The following is an 18044-nucleotide window of genomic DNA, read 5'->3' as shown; positions in this document are numbered from 1 at the left end:
TATGAAAACATTGTATATCCACAGTGTAAACTACTTGATGACGAAAGCTTGAAATGCATTTCAAACTCGATAACACAGCGATATCAGTTGGCGCGCTCTTGGCAAGCGACAAAAGTTCCTCTCTATCGTGTATCGTGTGTGTAAGTGTGCATGGGAGCGAGCTTTGAGCTGAAAGCTTCTTTGCTTTCATATGATTGCCGTCCTTGTTCTTCAAATGCACGTTTAAAGGCCAAGAATAAATTCGTTTCTGCTGCTGTCCTTGGCCCCGCCACTCTCCGGAGATCCACATACGCGCGCACACATGCACAGACACTATGCGAGGGCTTTCCGTCTTCTTCTACCTACGCCAACAACTTTTGCTACTCTTTACTGTGTTCCCGTTTGCGTTTTGCGTTTGGCCTACAGACCCAATTTTTTGCTTGCGTTGTGCGCGGCTCCGTGAATAGTTTTTCCCGAAAAATAAAACCACGATCGAGAGGGAGAGTGCAAAATAGAGATTAAAGTGAAAGTAAACGGTGCGAAAATAACTCTCAAGAATCGAGCGTTAGGCGGTGCATAAAATAATTACCCATGTGTCCATAACGGGAGTGGAGTGAAGTGGACTGTGTTGTGTCCCATCGTGTGCCACTGCTAATGTGTGTTCCTCCGTGTGTTTTTCTGGTTTCTGCTGCCTGCTAATGTGCAATTTTTATGAAATTATCACAGAATGCGGCAAGGCGATAGATAGCGCTGTTGTTGTGTCATAGGATTGGAGCAGCAGCCCCGGCGTCCCCCCTCCGTAAAAGTAAACGCAACAACAAGTTCCCCACTATATCTCTATCTGTGAGTGTGGCTGTGTGTGTATCCATACAGAAAACTGTGCTGGTGCTGTGTGTGTAATAGGAATTGCAATTTATACGTACCGTTGTTGTTGTTCTTGTGGGTAGAGCTTTTCGCTTGTTGCGCGCGTGCGACTATTGTGCAAGAAGAGTTTCCCATTTCCCATTGCAATAATTTCATTCTCCTCTGCTGTGTGTCTGTGTTCCTCCCAGAAAACAAAATTCGTTGTGAGAAAGACGAGGCCAAAGAGGAAACAGGCGAAACAAGCCAGCAAATAGCACGAGAATCGAGAAAATTGGCGCAGTAGCGCACAAAAAAAGAGAACGAATAGTGAAAACAACACAAATAAAATAAAATCGCAAATGCGTTCGGCGTCGCTGGCTGTGTGTGTGTGCGTGGCTGTGTCTGGGCCTGGTCTGGTGTCTGTGTGAGGGGGGCGCAAAAAATATGCTAAAAAAGCTTTCGTCGTTGCCCCTCCGTGTCGTCGTCGCAGCAACAGCAAAAGAAGCAGCTGCGGAAACTGTTGCTGCAGGCCGTGGCAGAACAAGAGCGAGAGAGGAACCGATATACAGAGCAGAGCGGAGAGGGAGTGTGTGAGCGAGAGATCGATCCGCCGAAAGGGAGATAGCATTATGAATCACACGCAAGCTTTGTTTTGCGAATTATAAATTCGACTTCTCCACGAATTCCCATGTGAAGCGGAGAGGCCGATAGCAAAATAGAGAGGCACTGAGGGTGAGAGCGAGAGCGAAACAAAAGGGAGAAGAAAACCAGCAAAAGTACAAGACATAATAATAGAACTTTTGCTTTCGGTTCCAACTGGTTTTTGTACGCCCAAAGAGAGCTAAGGAGAGCGGGCGAGAGAGCGAGACCCAACCAGACAACAAAGAGGCGGCAGCTTCCTGCTGCTTCTTCTTCTCTTCGATCGTCTTGGAATCATAGCTGGAAACTGGGCGCATGCGCAGAAGCCGCAACGAAAGAACGAGAACGTGTAGCAGTCAGCGTCAACGTCAGCTACATACACATATATAAGGTAAGTCCAAGTCACAGTTCCCCACAAACTTCTTCTTTAGCCGCACTTCCCTCCCCCACCCCTAAAGCTGTCCATCTGTCAGGTCTTTTGTCTAGTTGGGCGAGACCGAACCCAGGAGAACGAACCCGCATTCAAACCCTGTATGGAAACGGTTAAAGGGGGATTTAAAACGAAGCCCAACTTAACGAATAAGAAATAAGCCGAAAGTCGAATAAAGTTAATTAAAGTTACATGCATACGTACATATGTACATACCAATGTGCGTATGTATGACCATATGAACTTTACATATTAAAGTTTTGACAGAGTGGAGGATTACCAGTTTTTCGGTTTTATGAAGTGGAAAATTGTTTCCAAAGGGGGAGAAGAACCAGGCACGAACCTAATAAGCAAAGTTAAATGGATCTCAACTAAGTGAACGATCGCGGAAGTACATATGTATAAGAAAACAAGCACAAGATTTCTGGGGTGGGGCTATGTTCTCAACTGAAGGGAAATCCCTTTGTCAGTACCTTTCCTACTGGTAAGGAGACTAACAGACTAGTTATATAGAACTATGGGAACTAGTGAAGAGGGTCCCGTTTCTTGGACACTTAATTCGGTAAAAATATACACACATACATACATATACACACGTACATATGTATGTACATACAGTTGCTGCGAAAATAATAGCACCGCGTGGTACAACAGTCTTTATTGTTTAAAAAAATGGGTTCTATACAACATTTTTTGGCGGCTCTCAAAAATTGTGGTAATTTTTCGAAAAAGAAGCGAAATTGAACAAAATTTGTATTCCATAAAAACTTTCACATTTCCGAGCTTTTTGATATTTTATGTTTTTAATTGATATAATAATCGGTGGTTTAAGTCGTTTGTAAACAGACAGATATTCGTTTTAATGAGTCGTCGAAAGCACTTTAGGGAAGAAAAAAGCCAAAGGATTAAAACTTTAACTTTAACAAAAGAAGAAAGCTATCCTTATGTGAGGAAAATAGTAGGTTCCTCATCTAAAATGATTCGTATCATGCTTTAAAACATGAAACATCCAACAAGAAACTCGTGAAAGAATTGGCGCAATATCCACATTTCGGTTGAAAATGGTTCCTGAGAGCAAGAGGGGTCCTTTTAAGCCGGCCACAGAGCTAAAATGGATCTTAAAATATTTCCAAAGATAGGCAAAGCCAGATTTAGCTTAAAAGAATATAAATTAAGTTTTCGAAGTCTGAGAAAAAATCCAGTTTAGCAAAGACACCATGGGACACCATTTTTTGTTGCCAAAAGCTTTAGATATTATTTAAAACGACTACCAAATGATTAACACAACCCTTTCACACATTTTTATATCTAATAATCATGCTAAGACAAGAATCATGGTATGTGCTGCCTTTCGATTTATGGAGGTGGTAAATTACCCGTGCTGGAATCGATGATGAATCAACATGGATTTGTTATTATATAATAAAGCAATGCAATAGAAAATTACGTTGAGTTGTGTCTTTTCATCAGGAAAATTACCCAAAACAAACCATATAGAGAGCTCTAAGGGGTTTTAAAACAATAACTTTTATTCAATGTTTTCTCTTGCTCCGTCCACAGATATGAAACATAGGGAAAATCTTTGGGAAAATGAAAAGGAATATGTTTCTTTTACGAAAACAAAGAAAAAGTTTGAGATTTGGGGGTTCTGCCAGATTTGTGGAGATGAATTCCCCAGGAAAGACGCGAAAATATGGTTACATTTTATGACAGGACTCTCAGCATTTTTTTTTGCTGTCAAAAGCTTTAAAACAAATGATTAACCTTTGAATACAATTGTGGAAATTTCTATTAAATTTGAAGTTTTTTGAGCTTTTATGAAACGTTTTTTGTTGCCGCCCAAATACCGGAATAATTCCTTTTCCTTTCAAATATTTCCAACTAAAGCCATCAAAGTTGAATTAAGCCACAAAGTTGATAAAATAGTTTTAAAAACCTTCATGGTTCTACCACTGTTTTAACAAAATATCTCAATGAAAAAAATTATTTTCATGGTGCTATTTTAAACGCCGCAGCTGTACATACATATGTGTGTATATATGTATATTAATTGAACTCTTAATTCGAAATGTCCTTCTCTGGCTTTGTCTTTAACTTTATTATTTATTCATGTTCTAGGAACTAGGAAAAATTAAGTCTAACAAACACACACAGGCTAAAGGTTAAATAACAAATGGCCACTTTTATGGGCCTAATGTACATACATACATACATACATACATACATACATATGTACATATTAACATTTTATGTTAGCATTTCTAAGATTTCCCGTAAATGTAATAGTTTCAATTTAAAAAGGCATTACTTTAGGATATAGAGACAAAATAGTTGCAGAAAGCTTACAGGGGAAAGCTCTTAAAGCTGTTTCGTACCTGTAAAGAGGTGACCTTGACATGCTTTTGTATACAGTTATGTTTGCCCTTGACCTATAATGTATGTACAATTCACAAGCGAACATGACCTTCAACATGACCTTGTGTTGACTTAGGAATTTTCTGATTTGTATTTTTATACCCGGTACTCTAAGAGTAAATAGGGTATATTGTATTTGTGCGAATAACGGTTGTATGTAAAGCACAGAAGGAAGCGTTTCCGACCCCATAAAGTATTTATATTCTTGATCAGCATCAATAGACGAGTCGATAGAGCCATGTCTGTCTGTCCGTCCGTCCGTCTGTCCGTCTATCCGTCTTGTTTGTCGGCTAGTTCTCAGAGACTATAAGAGCTAGAGCCATCAAATTTTGCATCCAGACTGCTATATGCATACACTGAAACCAGTGTATTTCAAAAATTAGCCCCGTCCCCTTGCGCCCCCGCGAAAGGGCGAAAACCTCCCAAATCTAACATTTTGAAGATAAAAGAAAACTAAGAACGCCATTTCGTAGGGAATGCCCATATCTATCAGATCACCAAATTGGGTCCGATTGGATCATTATTATGGCCACAATGAAGAAATTAATTTGCAGTTTCTAAACCCACCCCGTCCCGCAGCTTATATTTGTTTTTTGCACATTCTCTCATTCACACTCGACTTCGCGCAGGCACGTCTCTGCCTCTGCCTCTGTCGCGTCTCTGCCGTGACTCTGCAGTGTATGGCTCTAGGGGAGGGTGGCGGAGGAGTAGTGTTGTTGATGTAGATGACAGATGAAGAAAAAATTTAAAATTTGACAAATAACCGCTAAGGTGCAGATGTAGTACTGAGTGCAGGGTATAAAAGTTGTGACGCGTATAATTCTCGTTTATTTTAATCATTGTTTTTTCTCTTGCAGAAATTATAAAAATAATTCTACCATCGTTACCTGCCATCAATCAATAATCCAATAACAATACACATCACAACGAAACGTACAAAAATAAAATTGAAATAATCTATATATAGAGAAAGGACACACAATATACCGTAAAAGATGGACACCTTCAATGTACCTTTGCTGGCGGAGAGCGCCAGCAGCAGCAGCAATTATGCGGTAGCAGCAGTCACAGAGGCAACAAACAGCAACAACCATCATCATCATCTGCAGCACCAGCAAAATCTTATGGCCCATCATCACAAGGATCAGATGCTGGCGGCGGGAAGTAGTCCCATGCTGCCATTCCTCAGTTACTCTCAGCTGCAGCTGCAGCAGAAGGATACTACTGCTACCAGCAGCAGCAATGGTGCACAATCCGAAGGAGCAGAAGCAGCAGCAGCAGCCATTTCCACAGATAATTTTGATGGCAGCCAATTGGATGGTGGCATCTCTCTTAGCGGCCTCTGCGAACGCTTCTTTGTAGCCAGTCCCAATTCTCATAGCAATAGCAACATGACCCTAATGGGCGCCCCCAATCCAACAAATACAACAGCTAGCCAGAACAACACTATCATCAACAACAACAACAATTTGGAGGCTAAAAACGGGACCAGCCACACAGGTGCGGGAGCTCCCCAATCGCTGCAGAGAGGCGGAGGATCAGTTATCATCGAATCGGTGACCGTACCTTCTTTTTCCAACATCCTCTTCTCCCATCGAAATTCTCAAGCCACATCGAATGAATGCATCGATCCGGCACTGCTGCAGAAGTCCTCACTATCCAGCAGCTCCATTATAGAGTACCATCAGCTGAAACCCCTGGCACCGAGTGCCACCAACTCGGCGTCCGTTTCCACCAGCAATTTCCTGTCCTCGAGCACCGCTCAGCTGTTGGATTTTGATGTGCAAGGCACTTCCAAGGATGAAAGCCATATAAGTACCACCACAACCACAGCTGGAGTGGGAGTAGGTGCACGATCGGGTTCGAGTTCAGGATCCGCATCGGGTGTAGCAACGACAACAACAATCAGTGCCAATCAGACAAGAAGCTCACTGCACAGCATCGAGGAATTAGCTGCCAGCTCCTGTGTTGCACCCAAAACCACCCAATCACCCAATGGGAATGAGAATGAGATCCATAGGACTACCACTAGTACAACGCATCAGCAGGAACAGCAGCAGCAGCATCCCATACAACAAAGTGGCAATCACAGTGGATCCAATCTCAGCTCTGATGATGAGTCCGTTTCAGAGGATGAGTTCGGTCTGGAAATCGATGATCACGGAGGTAAGTCGAGCTTTAAAATAGTTTTGTATACATATCTACATATATGTTTGCATAGTATATACGATAATCCTTTTGAACTCCCTCCCCCATATTAAAAGTGGTTTGGCAATATTCTGTTGCTCTGCGAAAGATCTGCATATGCAATTACAATTTCAGATTTCAGGAAAAAGGATAAATAAATAAATAAAAACAACCAAAGGAAAAATAAAGGAAAATTTCACGAAATAAAGTTAAAAATAACAAAATAAAGCAACTAATGATCATAAATTATTAAAATAAAACAGAATATTACAAACATAACGTTTGGGTCTTCGATTTGGATAGTCATTCATTTGGGTTTAATTTTAAGGACGTATAAGAGACTGTAATAGAGCCCCCCTCCGCATGCATCTAAAGCTCGAAGGACTTGATTTGGTGTTCCTGGTAATTGTAATTAACATATTTTTATGGAATATAGTCTGAGAACAAAGATGCCAGACAAAATATTTGAATTCCAGATATTTGATATATATTTGCATGTATGTAAATATGTATGTATGAACATATGTAATATACAGTTAAGTATTACAATATTCAACTCAAGATTGTAGGAATTTACTTAGAATTTCTTTGAAAGCCAGTCAAATTTTGATATTTTTTGAAATCTTTTCATTACAAAATATCCTCCACAAGCACCTCCCGCCAATTCCAGTCGATCGTCTAAAATCTTTAATTTATTTAGATGGCACACGGCCTACCTCCTCCTTGGCCAGCAACTACCTCTACCCACACAGATCTTGACTCGTAAACATTGTCGTATATCTCCATGCCGTAAGATGGAGTTTCTAAACATGTCTGGAATTGTCTAAAACACAAAACACAATGCAACTAACTATCTTTCTGGGTTTTTGATTGTACCGAAATTTGAATGTACTTTTTATACCCGGTACTCGAAGAGTAAATAGGGTATATTGTATTTGTGGGGACTAACGGTTGAATGTAAAGCACAGAAGGAAACGTTTCCGACCCCATAAAGTATATATATTCTTGATCAGCATCAATAGACGAGTCGATAGAGCCATGTCTGTCTGTCTGTCTGTCCGTCCGTCCGTCTGTCCGTCTATCCGTCTTGTTTGTCGGCTAATTCTCAGAGACTATAAGAGTTAGAGCCACCAAATTTTGCCTCTGGACTGCTGTATGCTCACACTGAAACCAGTGTATTTCAAAAATGAGCCACGCCCGCTTCCGCCCCCGCAAAAGGCCGAAAACCTCCCAAATCAACAGTTTTGAAGATAAAAGAAAACGCCATTCCGTAGTGAATGGCCATATCTATCAGATCACCAAATTGGGATCCGATCGGATCATTATTATAGCCACAATGGAGAAATTAATTTCCAGTGGCTAAACCCACCCTGCCCCGCAGCTTTTGTTGCTCTTTTTACATTCTCTCATTCACACTCTGCTTCTGCTTCTGCTTCACTCGGCCCCTGCCTCTGCCCTCCCCCTGGCGTTGACTCTTCCGACTTTTAACCAAGACTCGGTTTTTAACGCTCTGTATTAGAAAAAGAGTGACCATCAAAGTTGCGTACAAGATGGCGTCATAGATGGCGCCACTTTCGAAAAATTTGCTGTGAAACCTATCGGTCATTATTGCACAGAATGTGCAGACCATTGGACCATCAAAGTTGCGTACAAGAAATTTTCATAGATGGCGCCACATTCGAAAACTTTGCTGTGAAACCTATCGGTCCAAGAATGTACCAATTTGTTGCTGTTTTAAGTATCTCATAAATTGGAAAATATTAACTGATCCAATTTGTTTGATGCATTTTATTTAGTAGGCTCTTACTACGTGTTCTGTAATGTGAACGATATCTAGTGGTTGGCGATGTCTTCTACATCTAGATGTAGTCCTGAGTGCCGGGTATAAAAGTTGTGACATGTAAGAAGCGTCTCACACGTCCCTTTTCGTTTTATTCGTTTTATTCGTTTTTTGACATTGATTTTTATTACAGACCATTTTTTTATAAAAGTTTTAAAAACTGGTATTTTTTAAAGTTTTTTTAGAGGAATCTCTTCTTTTTTTCACATAACTTAAGTATCTTACATCTGGTTGTAGTTATCTTTGTTACGTTCCAAAGAGCTGATTAATGCATCTATAAAGGGTACCTAAACACTTTGTGGTTATAGCGTACCGTCTGGGAAATATTAATCTTTAAGATGCAAAAATAATAATTTTTGTGAAGTATTTTTTTAAAGAAATTTTTACTTTTAAACTCAGGAAGAGACGAAAGAAATTATAACCTATGTCCTTAATTTTACACAGTACTCGAAGAGTAAAATGTGTTTGTGCTCGAAAGTGGATGTATGAAACTCACAGAAGGACAAGTTTCTACCCCATAAAGTATATAGCCGAGTCGATATAGCCATGTAAGTACATATGTCTGTCCGTCCGCCTTGAAGAGCGATGAGGATATCAGAGACTATAAGAGCAAGAGCCACCAATTGCATAACAAGTGTATTTCAAAGTATCGCCCTGCCCCCTCCCGGCCCTACAAAGGCAGAAAATCTGATGTATCCACAATTGTTGTTTATGTTTTGCTCATTCCACACCCTGCTTCGGGCAGTGTGCTGATCTGGTGGAGGGGGGCGCGCTAAAAGAGCGTGTTGGCGTGGGAAGTGATGTAGATGTTGATATCAGATGTAGAAAAAATGTAAAATTCGATAAAAATCATGATGTTAAATACATAAGTATGTATGTATGTATTAATCACACTAAGGTTACATACATATGTATAAATGTACATACGTACATATATGTATAAATGTACATACGCACATATGTATGTATATACTGACTGAGTTTCTGGTATAAGATTTGTGACGCACGTAAATACTTGTTACACCCGGTACTCTAAGAGTAAATAGTATAAGTAGTAAATTGTATTTGTGGGGAAAAGATGTAACACACAGAAGGAAGCGTTTTCGACCCCACAATAATAATGATGCAATTCCAGTCCAGTGATGTGATAGATGTGGTCCTTCCCTACCGAATGGGAATTCAGTTTTCTTTTATCTTCAAAATTGTGGATACAGTACATTTTCGCACTTTGCGGGGGCAAATGCACTTGCAACAGTGTGAGCATACCGCCATCTGGATGCAACATTTGTTGGGTCTAGCATTTATAGTCTCTGAGATGGCTAACTCGACTCGGATATTGATGCTGATCAAGAATTTATGTACTTTGTGGGGTCGGAAACGTATATGTATGAAGATGTAGATGACATATGTATGTAGAAAACGCGTAAGAAGCGTCTCTCACGTCCCTTCTCGTCTTAACAGTTTTTTGTACCCTCACTCACATGTAGTGTATCCGCAGAATAAAAATTTACAAATATACATATGTATATTCGTGCTCGCCAATCAATTGAGGCAGACCAGACAGACAGACAGAGGCCTGCCAAATGTTGATGCACACATACATATGTGCATACATACATACATACATACATACATATATGTATGTACATGAATCATGTAAATTTGTATATGCAGTTGCAGTTGCTTTGCTATTGCTGCGTCAGTGGTAAACGTGTGTTTTTATTGACATTCAGCAATGTCAGAAGAACTACCCTGCCCCAACCGCTCCTTCTTGTCAGCCTTCCATAAAAAAACAAAATAAATTCCGTGAAAGTGAAACTTTAATTTCACACTTTTTCATCCTCAGATACAGAAAGAGATTGAAAAAGAGAGAGAGATAGAGAGAGATAGTGAAAACGGAGCAAGGTCAGTTTGGGGCATTAGAATTTGGGTCAAGCTCAGGCGAGACTTTGTTGTTGTGGCACAGCACTCATTCGCTCGGGTAGCGTCGCGTCGCGTTGCATTGCGTTTTCTAATATTGGAGATTGGGCCCAAGGAGAAAAAAACAAAAAGCGAAATTGCATAGAAATTTGAAGGTCATTGCGTGCATCAGCGCAGCGGCAGCGCCATGCTAGGCGTGTTCTCTCTCTCTCTCTCTCTCTCTCTCTCTACCTCTCTGTCTCTCTTTTACACACTCTGTTCTGCCTCAGTTGGTTTTATTTCGCAGTCGCCGTTGCCTTTGTCGCTGCCCGCCATTTGCCGGCTGACATTGACATAGATTGCAGCGTCGTGGCGCTGCTTGCGTTGCGTTTGCGTTGGCTGACGCTGCCTTGCGTCTATGCCTAGCGCCCCAAAGGATTTAAATGGGTCAAAGTCAGCGTCGGTAGCAGCAGCAGCTTGTTGCATGGCAAAAATAAATTAGCAAAATGCAGCAAATTGGGGCACGACATTGGCAATGCATATAGAATACACATACAAACGAGTCGAGTAGGTTGTATGTAATCCATATACAAATATACTGGTTCTATCGTGGAATGCATTACAAGGTCGCGAAATTAATGCGAAGGCTGTCGCTGTCGTAGTCAGCCAGACCCAGAGTCTGCCCCAAGGACCTTGCACCCCAATCGCTATGTGTGCGAGTGTGGATGAGGGTGTGTCCTTTGTTGTTGTGCTGTGGCTCTTTTACCTGTTCAAGGTCATTCTATATGCAAATCACGTCTGCCACTTTGTCTGATTCCCATTCTGGCCTTGGAGCTTAAGGCTTCGACTTTGAAAAAGGATTGGGATGCGACATTGATGCAGGTTTACATGCATGCATGTACATAGGTACATATGTATTTTAAAGAATGTAAGGTTGCATGAATTATGACTTGACTCAACCAAAATATCGAATGATGTTATAAGAAGGGTTAGTGAGGCACTTGAAAGGTTAAAAAAATGAAAAAGTGAAGCGTTTCTGAAATAATATTTATATTGGATTACATGAATCCTTTGTACAATAATTACTGACATTTGTATTGTAGAACCATTATTGGATAATTACGAACTCATGTTGTGCTGTTTTTGATGATTCTGCAGATTCAGATGGTCTTCGTGTTCCAATTGTTGAATTATTTTAGAAAAACACTTGGTACTTGGTATTCCTTGGTTAATTAATTAGTCGACAATTAGCCCAGGCAAGCGTAGAAATCCCTCACATTCTATCCTCCACATTGGTCATTCACACTCGTTTTATTTCTAATTCTAATTATTTCTCACGGATTGGTTGCCTGTGCCGTAAATGTTGGTAAACCGCAAATGCTGTAATGAAACCTCACTACATATATGTACATACATACATATGTACATCAACACAACAATAGAGCTTAGTCAAGCGATTAGAAAACAGAAATCTTGTAAATGCAATCAAGGATGGAACATTGAACAAAAGTGCATAAAATATCAAGTTTTGTCTGCCCTCAAGAAGCAAGCAATTGAAACAATCAACAAAATAAAAACTGAACAATTAAAGGAGGGGATTGAATGGTACGAAAGGGGCTTTTAAGGTTTGTTTTTTTACTAAATGAATGGCTAATGACCATTGGCTTATTACTTATTACTTTTTCTTTGAATAAAGGTTATCTGGGAAAATAAATTATTGAACTTTTGACTGAAATTCAAGCTATTAAAATTTAATTTTAAAATTACAAAACCATGGGAAGGACTATATATATTTATGTATAAATGTACATACCTACATAAGTATGTACATTGTATATACATATGTACATATGTAACTACATGCAAATGTACATATGTAAATTTGTATTTACATAAGTAAAAATATATTGATTCATTTGCATTACATAAATATATCAATAATTATAGATGATATATATATAATATATGCAATACATAATATAGTTTGATTCATTTATTTGTATACAGTACAAACTGTGCATATGCTTATTCATGCAATAGAAAATATGATTTTAATAAACAAGTACATACCATACATTATTTACTCTACCTACCTGCCTATCATTAAAGCAATAAGTTTATTTTTTATTTATTTGTGAAATGCATATTACAACTGGTTGTTTGTTTTTCTTTTATATTGTTTTTTATTGTTTTGCTTTAACCATTTTATTGTTGCTTTTCATGTAGTATTTGTTGTTAACCTTAGCTCGAATGAGAAAATACCATTGAGAGTTTATGGGAGGGGGCCGTCGCTGTCTGCCTCCTCCGACAATCCCCTGCAGTCTGCCTCCCCCTGATGGAGAAGTGTGCTAATGGGTCGCTAGTTGACCCTGTGCCACTTTTCCCTCTGCTTGCAACGCTGTCGACGCCAGCAGTACTGTCGTGCACTAATTTTGCAATACACTAGAGGGATGGGATGGAATAGGAGAGGGGTATCTGCTTTGTAGCGAGAGAGGCAAACAGAGAGAGAGAGACAGCCAGCGAGAATGCATGCGCATTGATTTTTAATTTTCTTGTGTTTTGCTTTTTTTTGCATCATAGTTGATTCTCATTTTCTCTTGCTATCTCTGTTGCTCATCGGTATATCGTTCCGCCCTCTCTTTCGCCTCTCCCTGGTGCATTCTAGTGGGTGAATGGAGTGGTGCTTGGGGTAGGGGGAGATGTAATGCCCTGACCTAGTTGCTTCTCAGTTTCAGACATTATTCTCGATTTTATTTTTTGTACATTTATTTATTTATTTAATATACCAGTGTAGAATTGTACGACTACGACTATAAATTCTATACTGCAATCTATACTGCGTTGCTCTGCCGTATCCCCGGTAATATCCATTAAATTTAATATCAATATCGTCAAATTGCAGTATCCATAGATGAATAACAAAAATAAATGTATTTCTTCTTATTATTTCAATCGTTTCGTTGTATGTTCATCATTAATTTACTCACAGCTTTAACAGTTGTTCCTTTCCTCCTCTATCTCTCTGTCTCTCGGAATAATACATATTTACGACCAACATCAAACGAGTGGCACAAGTAGGCACTACTACAATGGGGTTCTCAATGTCTTATCTATTCCTTATCGTTGCGTATACGTAATTAGGGATATTTTTTCACTTTGAATTACGTATACGTCATGTGTGCGGGTATATCGTAATGAAATTCAATACTTAACACTCATGATTTACAATTATTGGCCTTAATCGATACTTATTATTAAGACACGTTTAAATTTAAATAGTTGTTGGAAATCTTTATCAAATTGAAATGTAAAATCATAGAAACAAGAAGCAAGCAAAACACAAAAGCAAACAAAAGCAAACACATCGATACTTTATGAAGAATTTTCAATCTTCCAGTCGCAATTAAAGTTAAGTCCTGAAATGCCCTAACATTTGCAGAAAGTAAATATCCGAAATTCAAATAATAATATTTGAAAGAAGGTACCTTTTTAATGTTTACTGGCGCCTGCATTTTCTGTCATTAATAAAAAGACCCTTTAGCCTGAGATTACCCTTCCAAATGTATATCCCAAGTAGGGCGTTCTTCGGTCGCCCAAGTTAAACCGTTTGCAATCTTCAAGTCACAACTACGCACACAAGTAGTTTATTCTTAAGAAAAAGACCCCATGGACATACAAACACACACTAGCAAAGTGGTCCAAGAGCTTTTCGGTCCGAGAGCTTTTGCAGCGTGCATATACAAGTGTGCGATGTGATAGTGTTGAGTGCCTGTATGTGGACGCGTGTGTGAGTGTTGGCATAGTTGCGGGACGCCAACTGCAAAACAATAAGGCAACTTTAAAGTGTAAACGATCCTCAAATCAGAGCAGATTGTAGGCAAGATATGGCGAAAGAATATAAAGATACATATGTATGTACATATGGACATAAATGCATAGGTAAACTCAGAGATTCCCATTCAGATATAGATACTCAAAAGGGGCAGAAACTGCGAGAGCTTTTCATAATAGCACAGAGGAGTAGAGGAGCAAATGCAGTGTGAGCTTTTTGCCACAAAAGCTCCAACAAATTAAAAACAGAAAGAGAACAAGAAACACAGAAAAACAAATACTGATACAAGCACAATAGCAACTTTTGCAGTTTAGGTAAATGGGGTCGGTCAACGTCACCAGCGACGCAACGACGCAACGTCACAAAAAAACGCGTAAAGACACGGAGAGACAAAGAGGCAGAAAGTTGGTTTCACTTATCGCCTTTACCTTATCGCGTATGTCACATTCCCGGTTAATTTCATTTCAATTGCATTTTGAAACCCTCTTTGAGCGGGTATTCTAATTTTCATCAGAAATCTGAGCATATCTACATATTTATGTACACAAATGCATGTATGTACAAACAAACAATTGTTTTAGCTGACTAGCTTTTATGTGCTTTGTTAAATTGTTGCGGCCGGTCTTGACTATTTTGTTGTGGTTTTTATTAATACATGTTTGCGATTTGTTGTGATCCACTCCGTCAGGAAGTACAGTCTACTCTCAGCTTACATAAATGAACCAAAGATTTTTCAAACTTTAATGTCGTATAACTTCTGAGCGGTCTAACTCGGCACTGAAAATGTATAGCGATGTACATACAGAACTTGCATTTCAACAAAATCAGCTTCATTTATTTTTAAACAAAACAAATTCATAATTTCATCTTACAGCTTACTCGAACCAGATTCCTCAACCAATTTTTAACCTATTTATATGTGTAACGCACAGAAAGAAACGTTCTTGATCAGTGTCAATAGCCGAGTCGATATAGCCATGTCTGTCTCTCCGTCCGTCTCGATGAGCGATGAGGATATCAGAGACTATAAGAGCTAGAGCCACCAAATTAAATTCAGATGGCTGGGATATCACACCATTACAAGTGTATTTCAAAAATTAGTCCCGCCCCCTTCCGACTGGTGCGGAGCGAATAGAGTACTTTCAATGGAATGGCCGGATCGGTCTCCCGATTGCTATCAAATATAGAATTTCTCGCGTAATGAGAAGTCTCACACGTAGCACACTCAATCCTTGTGACGTTTCTCAAATTTCCTGGAGGACGATTTCTATGAAAAGGTACCAAAATATAGTTAGCTTCATGCTAAAGCGTCGTGATTTTTATGTAATTATTGGTATATTGTTATATTGTATTTGTGGGGACTAACGGTTGTATGTAACGCACAGAAGGAAGCGTTTCCGACCCCATAAAGTATATATATTCTTGGTCAGCATCAATAGAAGAGCATCAATTTTGAAGAATACTAAAAACGCCATTCCGTAGTGAATGGCCATATCTATCACCAAATTGGGATCCGATCGGATCCTTATTATAGCCACAATGGAGAAATTAATTTCCAGGGGCTAAACCCACCCTGTCCCGCAGCTTTTGTTGCTCGTTTTACATTCTCTCATTCACACTCTGCTTCTGCTTCACTCGGCCCCTGCCTCAGCCCTCCCCCTGGCGCTGACTCTTCCGACTTTTAACCCACCCCGTCCCGCAGCTTTTATTTGTTTTTATTTTTTGTGTGAGGGCGCTGCCTCTGCGTCTGCCGCAAGTCAGCAGTATGTTGGTCTAGGGAAGGGCGGCGACCGTGTTGGTGTGAGAAGTGTTGTAGATGTAGATGACAGATGAAGAAAAAATTTAAAATTTGACAAAACACAGCTGAGGTGCAGATGCACTATTGTCCCAATGACCAGACTGTTTAAATTCTAATTTCAGAGACGCCATGCAATAAAATGGACGGTTCTTATATCTAGACAACTCTAATTTGTGAGCGATCTAATTTGCCAGATTCTGCTGAATATATACATTTATATACGTAAATATGTATGCATGTATGTATGTGTGTATGTATGTACATATGTACATACATAAGTATGTATGTAAATATGTATGTATGTACATGCATACACACTCGCACAGATGTACATTATTTTCCTCTTCTATTTCCTTTTTTGGTTTCCTTTCCTATATTTCTTTCACAAAATATTTTCAAAAATATTGTCACAGTCTCGTGACAAGGTCGAAAATATAATTAAAAAATAATTCACCAATCAAAAACTTTGCGACACATTGTCAATGCTCCGTTTTACGTATCTAATGCAAACATCCACAAAGATCTGAATATTCCAACCATTAAAGAAGAAATAAAGAAAACTAGTAAGAAATACATCGACAGACTCCACAACCACTAAAATAATTTAGCCTTAAGTCTATTAGACAATAGCCTAACAGTAAGAATACTGAAAAGATACCACATTCTCGATATCCCTGATAGATAAATCCAACAAACTAAAAAGATGTTATATATAATAGCAGGGCTCATTGGAAAACTGCTATTTCTGTTAATTGAATATTAATTATACAATTTACTTATTGTTTAAACAAACAGATTGTAAATATAAAGAGAGAGAAAAAAAAAATAAAATAAAAAAAAATAATTCATCATTTTGGAATCTAGATTTTGTAATAGGAAAGAGAGTTTATTAAATTTGTATACAAATTGTTATTGCAAATAATTATATAATGTACACTCCGAATATTCCTACACATGAACATATGCACATGTATGTATTTATCTCTTTCTCTCTCTCTCTCTCTGTCTCTATCTCTCTTTCTCTGTGTGTTGTATGATGTAACTATGTTTATTTTTCTGCTGTTATCACTCTTCTCATAAAATATTAAAATAAGCAAGAAATACTCGTATTTTTTGTGGTGAGGTCGTCTGGGATGTTTTTGTTTGTATGTATGTACTATATGTACATATGTATGTATATTTATTTATTTTTGTAATTTGCTTAAAATGTAAGGGTTTTCTTGTTGCTGCTTTTTTCCTGCCTTTTCCACTGTCTTTACAGTGTCTTTCCCCACTCCACATCCATTACCTGCTGCTGCTTCTATTCAGTTTCGTCTTATCTGCATCAGCTTCGAAACGAAGCGACACGACACGATGCGAAGCACTTTGCGAGCCGAAGTGTGACCAAAGCTTTCAGTTTCGTTCGTTTATTATGCTGTCGAAGTATGTGCGTGTGTATGTATGTCTGGTAGTCTGTGTGTTGGTGGCAGCCATCGTTGTTGTGCTTTTGATAGCGCTGACCCACTTTGACTATTTGCATGGCCTACTGCACTTGGCCAATTTTTTGTCTCACTCTGCCACACACATGACCAAAAACGAGTGTTAGAGCGAGATGGATGGAAGCCCCCCATCCCGCCATTGTGATATGCTGATTTGTTTCGCTTACATTTAACAAGTTGATTTTACTCACAAGCCTTTGCTTTATGGACACACATACATGTACATAAATGTATTATACATACATACATATGGATTTCTGTATAGTCAGCTCTGACTCTTTCTCTCTTTGCTTATAATTATCTCTGTCATAAATATTTGTCGCAATCATTAGTTGAGAAATTTGGATCATGGCATTGTAATAATTGCAGATAAGCAAATACAAGACACGGGAAAGCAGAAATTAAATGGGAAAAGACATTTAAACAACTCTTTTCAAAACATTATAGATAGAGTATGGAAATTTTGGCTTTAAGCTTCCCTGCGGTTCTAGCTTGGGCTACTTGCTCGCATTAACTAGTTTACGTGGACTAGTCATTGGCTAGAACTTAGCAAAGAACTACATTGGGTGGTGCACTCGGGACAATGAGAACATTCATAATTATTACGCGAACTACAAAAATACGCCTCCTGCCCGTCTGACTGTGGTTCTACGGTACAGGCATTGCAAACAAACTTCGTTTGTTCGTTTTTTTGTATTTCTAAT

General features: G+C 39.0%; 1 protein-coding gene across 1 annotated transcript in view; it reads left to right on the top strand.

Moving 5' to 3' along the window:
- The first annotated feature begins 337 nt into the window (after positions 1-337).
- Positions 338-18044, top strand: part of LOC117579307 (nuclear hormone receptor FTZ-F1) — a 49195-nt gene continuing 31488 nt past the window's right edge. The window contains exons 1-2 of the mRNA XM_034265116.1: positions 338-1852; positions 5164-6472. Coding sequence (XP_034121007.1) covers positions 5302-6472 — 1171 coding nt within the window. The 5' untranslated portion in view covers positions 338-1852; positions 5164-5301. The remainder of the gene's footprint in view (positions 1853-5163; positions 6473-18044) is intronic.

The sequence above is a fragment of the Drosophila guanche genome, unplaced genomic scaffold (assembly GCF_900245975.1).
Source record: "Drosophila guanche unplaced genomic scaffold, DGUA_6, whole genome shotgun sequence".
Classification (NCBI taxonomy): Eukaryota; Metazoa; Arthropoda; class Insecta; order Diptera; family Drosophilidae; genus Drosophila; species Drosophila guanche.
This window is presented reverse-complemented; position numbering and strand designations above follow the sequence as displayed.